At 40.9% G+C, this 13,902-nt stretch overlaps 1 protein-coding gene and 1 pseudogene across 1 annotated transcript in view; one reads left to right on the plus strand and one right to left on the minus strand.

The window, feature by feature from the left end:
- Window positions 1-365: 365 nt before the first annotated feature.
- LOC124517557 (chromobox protein homolog 3-like) lies at window positions 366-1,343 on the minus strand (annotated as a pseudogene).
- A 2,306-nt stretch (window positions 1,344-3,649) lies between these two features.
- The window catches only part of SMCHD1 (structural maintenance of chromosomes flexible hinge domain containing 1), a 159,045-nt gene continuing 148,792 nt past the window's right edge, over window positions 3,650-13,902 (plus strand). The window contains exons 1-2 of the mRNA XM_047087085.1: window positions 3,650-4,168; window positions 13,301-13,376. Of these exons, the coding sequence (XP_046943041.1) occupies window positions 3,992-4,168; window positions 13,301-13,376 (253 nt within the window). The 5' untranslated portion in view covers window positions 3,650-3,991. The remainder of the gene's footprint in view (window positions 4,169-13,300; window positions 13,377-13,902) is intronic.

Here is a 13,902-nt window from a genome sequence, read left to right on the forward strand (position 1 = left end):
TTTTTATTTGTCCAAAGTAACCAGTGCTATTGATGCAAAAACCAAAAACAACCCAATAATTCTCTCAATACTACTCAAAATGAACAGATTAAGTTTGATTTTCTTAAGAATGAAAATGGCTCAGTTGGTTAAACAATCAACTCTTGGTTTCGGCTCATGTCATGATCTCATGGCTCATGGATTCAAGCACCACGTTTGGCTCCGTGCTAATGGTGCAGAGCCTACTTGGGAATCTCTCTCCCTCTCTCTGCCCCACCCTGCTCTCTCTCTCAAAAAAAAATACTCATAAAAAAGACATATATATATATGTACAATTATTGTACAATTATGTACATATATGTACATAAATATATATATATGTACAATTATTGAGCATCTTCTGGACAAGAATGCAGAGTTTGTCTCTTTTTTTAAAGAGCAATTACAATTTAAGGGCACTTCATGTTTGCCTCTTTTGCCAACAGTATGTCTGTCTCATCTGCATCTCTCCATTTCATGAGAAAGATTAATTCTTTGTTGTTGTCTATGACACTATTTGTTTAGGACCAAGACCATTGGCAAAACATCTTGGTTAGTCAGCAACATCTCTTTTTTTCTTTGATTTGCTATCATCAGATTCACTGTCAGATAAAGATTTTCTTTGTCCTTTTTCTTTAATGGCTTTTTGAGAATTAAAAAAAGTTTGATTAACTATGGATGATCTAAATTTTCTTCAGGTTTTCAAGTATTGTCAGAATCTGTAAATCTCTTCCACTTAAAGAACTACTCCACCCTCCCATTCTCTACACATCGGTACCATACTTTTTCCACCACCAAATCTTTAGGCTCTTCAACTCTTTTACTTCTTCCTTTTTAAATTTTATTTTATTTTTATTTTTTATTTTAGAGAGAGAGAGAGAGCAGAAGGGGGGCAGAAGGGCAGAGAGAGAGAGAGAGAGAGAGAGAGAGAACTTAAGCAGGCCCCATTCTCAGTGCGGAGCCTGACGCAGGGCTCCCTCCCACATTCCTCGATCCTGGGATCATGACTAGAGCCAAATTCAAGAGTTGAATGCTTAACCAACTGAGCCAGCCAGGTGCCCCTCTTTTACTTCTTCCATTTGTTTCTTTTCCATTTTTAAAAAGTTTTTTATTTTGAAAGAGACAAAGACAGGGCTAGCGGAGTAGAGGCAGAGAGAATTTCAAATGGACTCTGCCCAGTCAGCACAGAGCCTAATGCAGGGCTGAAACTCAGGAAGGTGAGATCATGACCTGAGCCAAAAACCAAGAGTTGGAGGCTTAACCGACTGAGCTACCCAGGCGTCCCTCTTTCCCATTTTTTGCAATGTAGTGTTACTGGAGGCCATTTTTAGTTGTGGGCTTGAAGAGTTATACTATTCACTGCCTTCCAGAAGCTCCAGTCTGGGTCTATGGCATTTCAGATTATGGGGGCCATGTCCCAGAGGGTGGGCCCTGGAGAGCTGTGCAAGAAGCTACTTAGTTTTTGGGGTAGATTGTTGTACAGCAATAGATAAATGGTAAAGGAACACTTATTTACAGTCTATATGGTAAGATGGCTAATGAAAATAAAAATTGAGTCAGTTGAAGAGAACTAGTTGTGATACTGGGTCATTGCAAACTTTTTTCAAATTGAATAAAGAACAAACTCATCTTTTTTTGTTGAAAAGCTATTTGGAGAGTTTCTCTGGAGAACAAGTTATGGAAATGGTTCTGAGGCTATTCAGGTTACCATACTGGCACATGAGACTGATTCACACTTGACCTTTGAAGAAGATACTATCAATACTTCCATCAATAGTTGCCCATAATATTATAGTACACTTCTCTGGCAGTTTTGTATTTCTCCTCTTGGCAATTATCTTGAAATCTCTTCTACAGACGTGAAAAGAGTTTCTGCTCGTATCCACATATCTATACTGTACAGAGAAATGGGACTCCCCTGATGATGAACGGGCCCTAATCTCAATTTGATGAAAGAGTAACGCAATTTGTTTTACCCATTAGCTAAGAATTTTATTCAATTTGTATTTTTCTCGAGATATTTATATCAAAGACTATTACATTATAGAAGGAAATAGTTCACATGAATTTGTGAAGTAAAACATGACATCAAAGAAATCCCATAGGAGTTAGAGGTTACTTTGGTCTGCCTTCTCCTACTTCTCCCTTCAAGAACATTAATGGCATTTGGCCACAACTTGCCTCTTGCCAACTATATCTCCCACTATCTACTGCTCTATTCTCTCCACTTCCAGTCCTAATTATGTTCCCCAAACATACATGCCTTCACACTCTTGTTCGTACTATGTTCTACCTTTAATATCCTAAGTCTAGCCACTCCCCTCCCCCAAGATTCTGGAACAAGCAAATCTAAGCTTATAACATACACTAATGATAATAATCCATCTATATAATTAACCATGAAGATCTTTCCAAACCTAGTAAAACGGAAAATATACTAAATAATTACCCGAAATTTTTGGAGAATTGAAAAATCCCAGTCTGCTACTTTGGGATTTGGGAATTTAAATGTCACTCTCAAGTACAAAATATTCACTAAACATTTTTAAGAATTGGAGAGTAGGGGCGCCTGGGTGGCTCTAAGTCCAACTTGGTCTTGGGTCATGATCTCACCGTTTGTGGGTTGGAGCCTGCAGGCTCTGTGCTGACAGCTCAGTGACTGGAGCCTGCTTCAGATTCTGTGTCTCCTTCGCTCTCTCAAAAATAAATAAATTAAAAAAAAAAAAAGAATTGGAGAATAAATGACTGAGTCCTCCCAACAATGACATTTTTATTTGTTGTTGAGTTAGGGCACTACAGCGGTAAGCATGTTTAATGAAAGGCAATAAAGACTTTTATGAAAGCAGACTATATGGTAAGCATTTTGCTAAAATTACGTAACTTAATCCTTTGGCATAGGTGTTCTCATTCACAATTTTTGGCAACAAGACCGCTGCGGTGAAGGTCTGGCCAGTTCAGTGGGAAGGTTTAGAATCGCAGACATTTCAGGACCCTCAGAGGCCGCCTGAGGGAAGGCCACAGTGACGTCACAGAATCTCGGTTCGGACATTCTCAGGGACCAGCTTTGTCTCAGTGGCCCACACTGGAGCCCACAAAGAACCACTAGCAAATGGGGTGGAAAAGGTGGCGTAGGTGCCTGGGCGTCTGTTTTCTCCGCGTGGGGACACACGTGCTCGCTACGTAGGAAATCCCACCCAGCGACGCCCGAGGCCCGCCAGCCCGACCTCTTCCAGCCTCCGCATTCAGGGGACCAGGGCGCAGAGGACGCAGCCCTGGCCCGGGCACCACCGCCGCAGCCCCGGGAGCTCGAGGCCAGGGAGAGTCGGTTGGGGTCACGCTAAGGCGGGAATGTACCAGGACATTCTCGGCCAGGAGAAAACAACCACTCGGAAGACCCCTGCCGCAGGTCTCCGCACTAGCTCTTCTTCTTGGGAAATGGGTCGCCCCCCAGAGCGCAGGCGCCCACAAGGAACCGCGCTTCCCTCCCAACTTCTGGAGGGCGAAAGGGGCGGGTCCAGGGAGGCAGTCGCTGAAGCCCCGCCCCGCCCGCGCGGCCTGCCGGATTCGCCCCGCCTCCTGTGCGCCGCGAAAGGCCCTTCTTCCTCCTGCGCCACAGTCCGGGCGGCGGCCCTGGTCGTGGGTTGCACTGCGAAGCTCGCGTGGAAGGCGGCGGGCGCGGGTCCCGGCCATACGGAGAGCGCGCTGCGCGCCCCCTTCTCCCCGGGATCGACGGGCCGCGGAAGTGACGTGTGCAGGAGCAGGAGCTCGTTTGAATCGGTTCCCGGGTGATCCTCGCGCCCGGCGCTGCTCGGCCGCCGCCTCCGCCACTGAGGGAGGAGCTGCAGCGCGCCGGGCTAGAGGCCTCGCGCCGCCCCGGGGGCTGGAGCTAAAGGCGCCGAGCGGAGCCTGCACCTCGGCCCCGAGCCGGCCGCGGTAGAGGCCGGCGCTGCCGTTTTTTCTCCTTTCCCCCAATATGGCAGCGGCGGGCGGCGGCGGGCCCTCGGTGGGAACTGGAGAGGACGGCGGAGGCGACGGCTGCAGGACGGTGTACTTGTTTGACCGGCGGGAAAAGGAGTCCGAGCTCGGGGACCGGGTGCTGCAGGTCGAGGAGCGCTCGGACTACGCAAGGTTCCGCGCCTCTGTGTGTCAGGTACGCCAAGGGTCCGAGGAGGGATGCGCGGGTAGAGTTTGGGTTGGGAAGGTGACGAGACACTCAACTTGCTCACCAAGGGCAATAAACCTGTCACCTGGCCCTAGTTCTGCGGCCTTGGCTTCTCTCTGCCGGGTGCCCGCCATGCCCGTGGCCGGGCGGCTGGAAGCCTTGGGCTGGTCCCAGCCTCGGCCTGGGAGTGTAGAGCCAGCAACAGCAACTCCGTGGGCCTCCCCCTGCCCTTTTACGGGGTTGGGGTCGGGGTGCCCTCGCTGCCCGGGATTTCTTAACCTCGCGTTTAATTGGCCCGTGGCGACCTTAGTACTCTAAGCCCTTAGTACTCTAAACCCATCTTCCAGGAGGGAAAAGTCACTGTGTCTCTTTCGTGAGTTACTTTTGTTTTAAAATAGAGAACAGAGTTGTAACCCGATGGCTCTGTTATGACTTGCGATGGTTGGGAGTTCTGAAATTCCTGGAGTCGGTTTACCTCAGGTTCATTAAATGATCCAATAACTTCCCCGGTCGTCCTGTCAAGGAGGTTTGTGGGCCCGCCCTGGCAAGGTCCTTCTTTCCCTGGTGGAAGCACTTGTCCGAGTTAGCTTCGCAGGTGGAGCTGCCCTTCTGGTTTTCTGAACCGTAGCCCTTGAGAGTTTTAGAACTAACTCGAAAGGTGTCTGTGGGTAGCTGTGAAACATCAAAGAAGGGTGTGTGTGTGTGTGTGTGTGTGTGTATATATACGCTATATATATAGTGTGTGTATATATAGTGTATATATATATGTGTGTGTGTGATATGTGTATATGTGTGACTATATATATTTGTATATGTATCTCGACTGTGTTAGTTTGCTTTAAAAACTACTGATTGTGTAGGAAAAGCTACTTTAAACTGTCAAGTGTCTTCTAGATATGTGGCGGTGGTGGTGCCTGAGCTAAAGAAAGGATATAGCCCTGTGCTGCTTTAACCACATGAAGTTCTTTTTAAGCTACAAAGCTACTTAGCTTCCAAGGAAAGAGAACTTTGTGTTGAAGCATTGTTTTAATTTGGTGGGGTTGGTGATTTAGTACTGTTCTAGACACACAACTCTGTGTAGTTTCTGAAATAATTGAAATCAATATCTGTAGAATAAGAGCGACCTAAGAGCAAGGACTCTGGTTTGTTCACGGCTTTATTCCCAGTGTGTAGAACTGTGCCTGGCACATGGCAAATACCAAAATTATAAACAGTGCATTCATTCCGTGCCTGGAAGTAATAGATTCCCATGTATTTGAAAACCGAATGAATGCTCATCTTTTTTTGATGAATGTTTCCAAAACCATTCCACAAAAAGGGAACTCTTTATGTTCATTATTTTTATTGTTAAAAAATCGGCACATTAAAGAAAATATGGAACAGAGGGGGGAGGAAAAGAAACCTTTACTATAACATTTATAAATACTGGTAGCACTTGGAGTTGTTTTTTTGTATCCTTATCCGATTTAAAAAAAATTTTTTTTTAACATTTATTTATTATTGAGAGAGAGCACGAGCGTGGGAGGGGCAGAGAGAGGGGGAGACACAGAATCCCAAGCAGGCTCCAGGCTCTGAGCTGTCAGCACAGATCCCGAGGTAGTGCTCAAACTCAAACCTAGAGATCATGACCCGGGCAGAAGTTGGATGCTTAACCGACTGAGCCACCCAGATAACCCTACCCCGATTTTTTTTTTGTTGTTGTTGTGACGCACGTTTGCATTCTATTTTTTCAGTTAATATTGTCAGCATTTTTCTATTTTAATGCAAGTCTTCATAATCAAAGTTTGAAATAGTTTGTTTCGTACCACTGTTTACATAACCAAATCCCTTCTTTTTGTCAACATTTACGTTACTTTCAATTTTAAGTAATTCCAATGTAAGCATCTTTGAATACATCGTGTTTTATGTCTTTTTCTTTTGTTTAGAAACTTGAAAGTGAATTTTCTGTATCAAAGGTCAGGAATATTTTTAAAGCTCTTGATAGGTATTTTCAGATTTGTTTTCAATAACATTGTACTAATTCACTCCCTCTTTAGAAATAAATTCTCCCTTGTGAAAAGTGTCAGTAACTGTTATTTAGGGGAAGTATTATTACAGAAGTGATAACTCACTTTTAGAGATGGTGACTCACTTAAGTAGAACAGTACAGTCTTGAATTAGGATTCAAACCCAGAACCCATATTTTTTCTGTTATACCACTTTGCCTCAAATTAAGTTGTTATAGGGAATAGATATATTTATTCCATTCCTTCAGTATCTTAATTTGAAAACCAAACAAAATCTTTCTTTTGACTAATTCTTTCCTCCTCCTTCCCACTTTTTTCTGTTGGAAGAGACAAAGGTGAAATTTGATCAGAGGGAGAGGGAAGAACTAGTTAAGGAAAAAGAATGGAAGGCTAACTTTTTTTGCAGAATTTATTTATTTTTTTAAATTTTTAATGTTTGTTTATTTTGGGGGGGTGGAGGGGCAGAGAGGGAGGAAGATACAGAATCTGAACCGGTCTCCAGGCTCTGAGCTGTCAGCACACAACCCAATGCGGGGCTCAAACTTGAGGACTGCGAGATCATGACCTGAGCCGAAGTCAGACGCTTACTCGACTGAGCTACCCAGGTGCCCGGCAGAATTTATTTTTTAAAGCATCATTAGATTATGTAACCTAATCCCATAACCTTGCCTCCATTACCTACATGAAGAACTGCATTAAATTACTGAATTAAGTCCAAGATTACACAGTTAATAAGCACTGAAACTAGGGTTAAATCTAGGTCTCTTTGATTCTGAAGCTTGTATTTTTATTTAAAAAAACCTCCACAGTGCCCACGTTATTTACTACAGCCTTTATTTTCCTTGTTGGGGAGGAGGCAAAATAATGCACTAAGTAAAAGTTTTTCATTAAAACTTGAACTAATAAGTATTTGTAGTGCTAGAAAGTATTATGTATTCTAAACTGTTATTCGGGAAAAGTTCACTTTGTGGAAAAAGGGAGCAGTCAAGAGGAAAGAAGAAAGTTGAAAAAAAAAAAAGGAAGGAATAGATTTGGAAGAATCCCTTACACTTGTGATATGCAGCTATTGACTTCACCTGAGCCCTTGTGGCCTTGCAGAATCATAGAAGATGATTCATTTGGCTAGCTCTTCAGAATATATCCAGACATTAAGTCCCAAGTATGCAAACCTTCCTCTCCATCTCCAATTTTGAGGAAATGTTTACTTTTTTCTTTGTGTGGTTCCACTATACGTTGTTACTCTACCATGGCACCTTACTCTACCATGATACTTAAAAAAATCTGTATGCTTGTTGAGGGCAGGAGCTTTACCACTAGTTAGTTTATAGCTGTTAAATGAATCACTCTCTTCCTTTTAAAAAAATTTGGTACATAGGGTACACATATTAAAAATTCTGGGGGGCTCCTGGGTGGCTCAGTTGGTTGAGTGTCTGACTTCTGCTCAGGTCATGATCTCGCGGTTCATGAGTTCAAGCCCCATGTCGGGGTCTGTGCTGACAGCTCAGAGCCTGGAGCCTGCTTTGGATTCTGTGTCTCCTTCTCTCTCTGCCCCTCCCCCACTTATGTTTTGTCTCTCTCTGTGTCTCAAAAATAAATGTAAAAAATTTTTTTAGAAAAATTCTGAAGATGGGGGTGCTTGGTTGGCTCATTTGGTGGAGCATGTGACTCTCGCTCTTGAGGTTGTGGGTTCGAGCCCCAAGTTGGGTGTAGAAATTACTTAAAATCTTTTTTTTTTTTTTTAATTTTTTCAACGTTTATTTATTTTTGGGACAGAGAGAGACAGAGCATGAACGGGGGAAGGGCAGAGAGAGAGGGAGACACAGAATCGGAAACAGGCTCCAGGCTCCGAGCCATCAGCCCAGAGCCTGACGCGGGGCTCGAACTCACGGACCGCGAGATCGTGACCTGGCTGAAGTCGGACGCTTAACCGACTGCGCCACCCAGGCGCCCCGAAATTACTTAAAATCTTAAAAAAAATTATTTTTCCAGAAGATTAAAAGAAGCAAAAGTGGGTATAGGAAGGAATAAAATAGTAACCTGAAGAGAGTTAATAAACTTTGATAATATCTTCCACCATTGCTTAGCCTTGAAATCAGCTTTGAGTTTCTTAGAGGTCAAAACAAGGAAAGATAATTGATAGAAAAACTACAGTGTCTATAAAATAAAAACATTCCGTTTGCTAGTGAAGCAAAGCTTTGATTTGAGAAATAATTTTCCCTAGATTCCTTTGGAATCCTCATAATACGGACAACGTCCTTAAAGAGAGGAAAGGCTGCTGCTCATTTCCTTTAATGCAAGGTAGGGTATGTGTTATTTAGGGTAATGCAAGCTGCTTTAACCAGTAACCACTCGGATATTTTTAAGTTTTTTTTTTTAAGTTATTTATTTTTGAGAGAGAGAAAGCATGGGTCAGGGAGGAGCAGGGAGAGGGAGAGAGAGAATCCCAAGCGGCCTCCACTCTGTCAGTATGGAGCCCGATGTGGGGCTTGATCTCTCGAACTGTGAGATCATGACCTGAGCCAAAGTTGGATACTTGACCACCTGAGCCACCCAGGCACTCCTCAAATTTTTTTCTTCTTTTTTTTTTTTCTTAGAAATTTCTCACTCACGTGCAGTTTGGGTGTTACTGGTCTGTGGGTGATTCAGGGACATAACCTGCACATTAGGTATAATGTCAAAGGACAAATTAAAGGCTAGTTTGCAGAGTTTCAGAACAGTGCATCGCAGTATGTAGTTTCTGACTTAATCTATGGATGAAATTTAAAGCATTTGAAGACTTTATGGACTCAATTTAGTTAGCCGTTAAGAAATATTTAAAATTGGCTTTTGAGGAAGGTTGGACAACAGGTAGCTTGAAGGTGACCTAAAGAGATGGAAGGCAGGTAATTTTTATTACCCATTAAAGGCAGATCTGTCTGCTTTACCAATTAACCCAGAAAACGATGGGATCAAAGTATTCTTTTAAAAATGAAAAAACTGGGGCGCCTGGGTGGCGCAGTCGGTTAAGCGTCCGACTTCAGCCAGGTCACGATCTCGCGGTCCGTGAGTTCGAGCCCCGCGTCAGGCTCTGGGCTGATGGCTCAGAGCCTGGAGCCTGTTTCCCATTCTGTGTCTCCCTCTCTCTCTGGCCCTCCCCCGTTCATGCTCTGTCTCTCTCTCTGTCCCAAAAATAAATAAACGTTGAAAAAAAAATTTTTTTTTAAATAAAAATGAAAAAACCTAGGGGCGGCTGGATGGTTCAGTTGGTTGAACGACCCACTTCGGCTCAGGTCATGACTTCAAGGTTTGTGAGTTTGAGCCCCGTGTCAGACTCTGTGCTGACAGCTCAGAGCCTGGAGCCTGCTTCTGATTCTGTGTCTCCCTCTCTCTCTGCCCCTCCCCCACTCATTCTCGTTCTCTCTCTCTCTCTCTCTCTCTCTCTCTCTGTCTCTGTCTCAAATAAATAAACATTAAAAAAAATCTAATCAAGTCTCTTGCCCAAATAGAATGTTATTCTGCTTTTGTATAGGGAAAGGCAGAGTAAGTGTATCTGTATTCAAGGCCAGGTTAATACAAAACATGAAAGACTTTAGTTTATGTCTTGATAAGATAGGATTTAGACTAAAAATATGGAGAGAGAAGGATATGCCGTCTTGAATAAAAGCAAAATGAATTATGTAAAAATGTAATTTATATTTGCCAAATATCAAAGATTTAAAAATATTGAGAAAAATTAGGATTTCAAGAAATAATTCTCATATACAGAATTATAGGTAAGGAAGACAAAAGAAAGCTTAGTATCTTAGTTGAATAATAACAGATTAATGGAGAGAGTGTATGGAATTATTAGATATAATTCAGATGCATGTAAATCTTAAAAATTCAACTTGGCACATAGTTTTTCAGTAACTGTAAGAACAGACTTTATTCTGCAGGGTACATAAGCACATGATCTAGCAATTGGGCACTGTAGAAATAAAGTAGTACTGAACTAAAAAGTAAAGACTCATTACACAAAACTAATAAAGGTCTGTAAAGCCAGTTTATTTGTTAAACAAGTACAGTTTTATTCCCCATCAGTTTATGTCCATAGCTTCATTTCTGTAGGGTGGAATTCCATAGGATATGACTATCTTTAATTTTAGTAAAGTATACCAGATTGCTTTCTTTTTTTTTTTTTTTTTTTTTTACAGTTTTTTAGGTAACCTCTGTATCTAACATAGGGCTTGAACTCACGACCCCAAGAGCATCAGTCACATGCTCTTCGGACAGGGCCAGCCAGGCACCCCCAGATTGCTTTTCAATATAGTTGTATTGATTATCAGTCTTTTTTTTTTTTTAATAAATATTTATTTTTGAGAGAGCATGAGTGGGGGAGGGGAAGAAAGAGAAGGGGACAGAGGATCCAAAGTGAGCTCTGTGTTGACAGCAGTGAGCCCAGTGTGGGGCTTGAATCCACAAACCCTGAGATCATGACCTCAGCCATCGGGTGCCCAACCGATTGAGCCATTCAGGTGACCCTAATTATCATTTTATTAATAGTGTATAGGCCCAGTTTCCCTGTGTGGAGACCTGTACTTTATATTATCAGGACTTAAAATTTTTGCCGACCTCATGGGAATAAGTTGTTTTAATTTCTCTACTAGTGAGGATGAGTGTATCTTCATATTTTCTAATTTTTTCCTTTATGGCTTGCACTTTTTGTATATTTTCAGAAATCCTTTTCTCTGTCTTCTCAAAATTATTCCTCTGTGTTCTCCTCTAAAATTTGGGTTAACATACAGCATCTTTAATTCTCTTGAAATTTCTTTTTTTGTATGTTAAGATGGGGATCTTATTTTACCTATTTTTATGCAGTTATCTAGTTTCAGTATCATTCATTGAAATTATTCTTTCCGCACCAATTTATAATGTCACCTCCTATTTCCATGTATATATGTGTGGGTCTGTATCACGATCCACTGTTCTCTTCCACTGGTCTGTTATAGTATATTTTATGTTACACATTTCTCTTACGAAAAGCTTCAAACATAAAGAGAGAATAGTATAATGAGCCCACATTAACTCATCATCCAGATTCAACAGTTACCAAGTATTTTACCACACAAGTATCATTTTTGTCTTTTGTGGCATATTCCAGTTCTTGGTTCACTTTGCTCCTAGCTTTTCACATGGATTTCTGTGATCACACCATCAAAATTAACATCTTAAAATATTGTCTGATAGCTTTGTTCATATACAGGTATCTCTGATTATTTCAAAATGTCTTTTTATAATTGGTTTTTTAAAATCAAGATTCCATCAGGGTCCTCATGTTGAATTTGTTTTTTTATATTATGAATTTAGAGCATTTCAGCACAACTGTCTTTCCCCAATCTCTCAGTTTTTCTTGACCTTTGCCTGTTGAAGAAATCAAGCAGGTTTTTCTTGAATAGTGCACATTATGGATTTGTGCTCCTTCATGGTGTAATTTAACTTGTTCTATCTCCATATGTCCTGTAAACAAGTTATTTTTAAAGGTTTATAAGCAAAATTTAGGTTCAACTTCTTTGAGGTATGGAGGCAAAGAATACCTCATGGGTAGGTGGTGCTGGTACTTTATGTTACATTGTATCAAGAGGCATGTAATAAACCAATATTTCTCCCACTCTTAGCAGTGCTAAGATCATATTAGCATTCAGGTGGGATTCAGGTGGTTTCACCTGGATCCCTCCATAACAAAATTTGATCTGATAGTTCATCCATTAATGGTGATATTTTGATTGCCATTCCTCCTGTATTTATTAGCTGGAATTCTCTAAATAACAACTTTGCCTCATCAATTAGAGCTCTTTGGTTACCCCTAAATAGAGTTGGTACCAAAAAGGCAGGATAAATGCTGTGTTTTTTCCCCTAATTTCTTTTTAAGTTTAATTATTTTGAGAGAGAGTGCATGAGAGCACACAAGCGGGGAAGGGCAGAGAGAAGAAACAGAATCCCAAGCAGGCTCCATGCCATCAACACAGAGCCCTACAAGGGGCTGGAACTCAGGAGCTATGAGATCATGACCTGAGCTGAGATCTAGAGCACTCAACCAACTGTGCTACCCAGGCGCCCCTTTATTTTTTCCCTTTAGTCAGTGTTTAGAATAAGGAGTTGGTGCTTTAACAAGTTTCAGTGGGAACCAATAAGGGTTTAGTATCGCTATTGAAGATTTGAGTGAGTATCATCAGTCTAGTTGTCCGTCCCACCCCGGTGGCAAAGTTGGTCTAAGATTAGTCCATCATTACTCAAAGCAGAGGTCAGTCTTTTCACTTAACTATACATTGTTGTATTGTTTAATTTTAGAAAGAGCATATGTCTTTTAATTGTAAAGATAGGTAAAATTTTAATGGAAATGTTAACTCATTTTTCTTACTGTCATTTTTTGATCAGTTGTAAAATGTCTATTTTTTGTATGTTCATTGGTCATTCATTTGTATTTTTTCCTTTTGATCGTGGTTTTTTGTTCTTTTCTCTTTGTTGATCTTCATCTTGTTTCAGGAAGGCTTTTGGTTTCCTAAGGATGCTCTTTGTCTCCTGTTGGAATTCCCTCTCAGAATTTATAATTAGCCTTAATTTTTTAAAGTTACTCTTTTGGAAGGGGTTATAATAGATTAAAGAGATTCTTTAATACAGAAAATCCTGCATAGCATGGCTATTCTTACCTCTGTGTTATAAATATTAACTTCTCCTTTTTTCTAGTACTTTTCGTGTGTTTAAGTATTTAATCTATATGAGCATAAGTGTTAATGCTTTGCTTCAAATGAGTTTACTTATGTGTTGACATGAAATAGCATGCCTTTTGCCTAGGAGGCCCTGCTCATATTAAAACTCTTTTGAAATATTTCGTCTAATCATCATGTTCCTAGGTGGCTTTATATGCCAGTAGAAGAAAAAACAACCTTGTTAAGCAAATAGGTAATTAATAGGTAGAGCTGTCCTTAATTATGCAGAGGAAAAATTTTTAAATATCAAGACTTACATTTCTTAGGCAAATACAGTAATTGTTACAGGGTTATGATATACTATCAATATTTTCATATTCTTATGAATTTGAATGATGTATTTATTTCCTTTGTGTAATAATTGATTTTATTCCTATTATTTTGGATAGACACTTGGCATTTCACCTGAAGAGAAATTTGTTATTACAACAACAAGTAGGAAAGAAATTACCTGTGATAATTTTGGTAAGCAGTGTTTAATTGATGCTTTTATATTTAGTATATTCTAGTATATTATAGGGCAGTAACTATTTTATTACACAGATAAACATCTAAAATTATTGATAATTTTGGTTACTTTCGTGGAGTGGAGGGGGAAACTGATTATATGTGCTCAGTTTGTGTAGAGGTCATATTTTTCAAACAAGATTATAGAAAAATAGTTGTCATTTACGGCTGCAGAAGATGAGATGTTGTGTGATACTTGGCCACATTTCTTTTACATGGGCCCTCAAGAAGTTAATTCTCACCAATTTAGATTCTTCCACTATCTTTTTTTTTTTTTTTTAATTTTTTTAATGTTTGTTTATTTTTGAGAGAGAGACAGAGTGTGAGTGGGGAAGGGGCAAAGAGAGGGAGACACAGAATCCAAAGCAGGCTCCAGGCTCTGTACTGTCAGCACAGAGCCAGATGCGGGGCTCAAACTCCCGAACCGTGAGATCATGACCTGAGCTGAAGTCGGACGCTTAACTGACTGAGCCACCCAGGTGTC

Source organism: Lynx rufus, unplaced genomic scaffold (assembly GCF_022079265.1).
Source record: "Lynx rufus isolate CCGP_SWC_20201006 ecotype Redwood Valley unplaced genomic scaffold, mLynRuf1.p SCAF_22, whole genome shotgun sequence".
Lineage (NCBI taxonomy): Eukaryota > Metazoa > Chordata > Mammalia > Carnivora > Felidae > Lynx > Lynx rufus.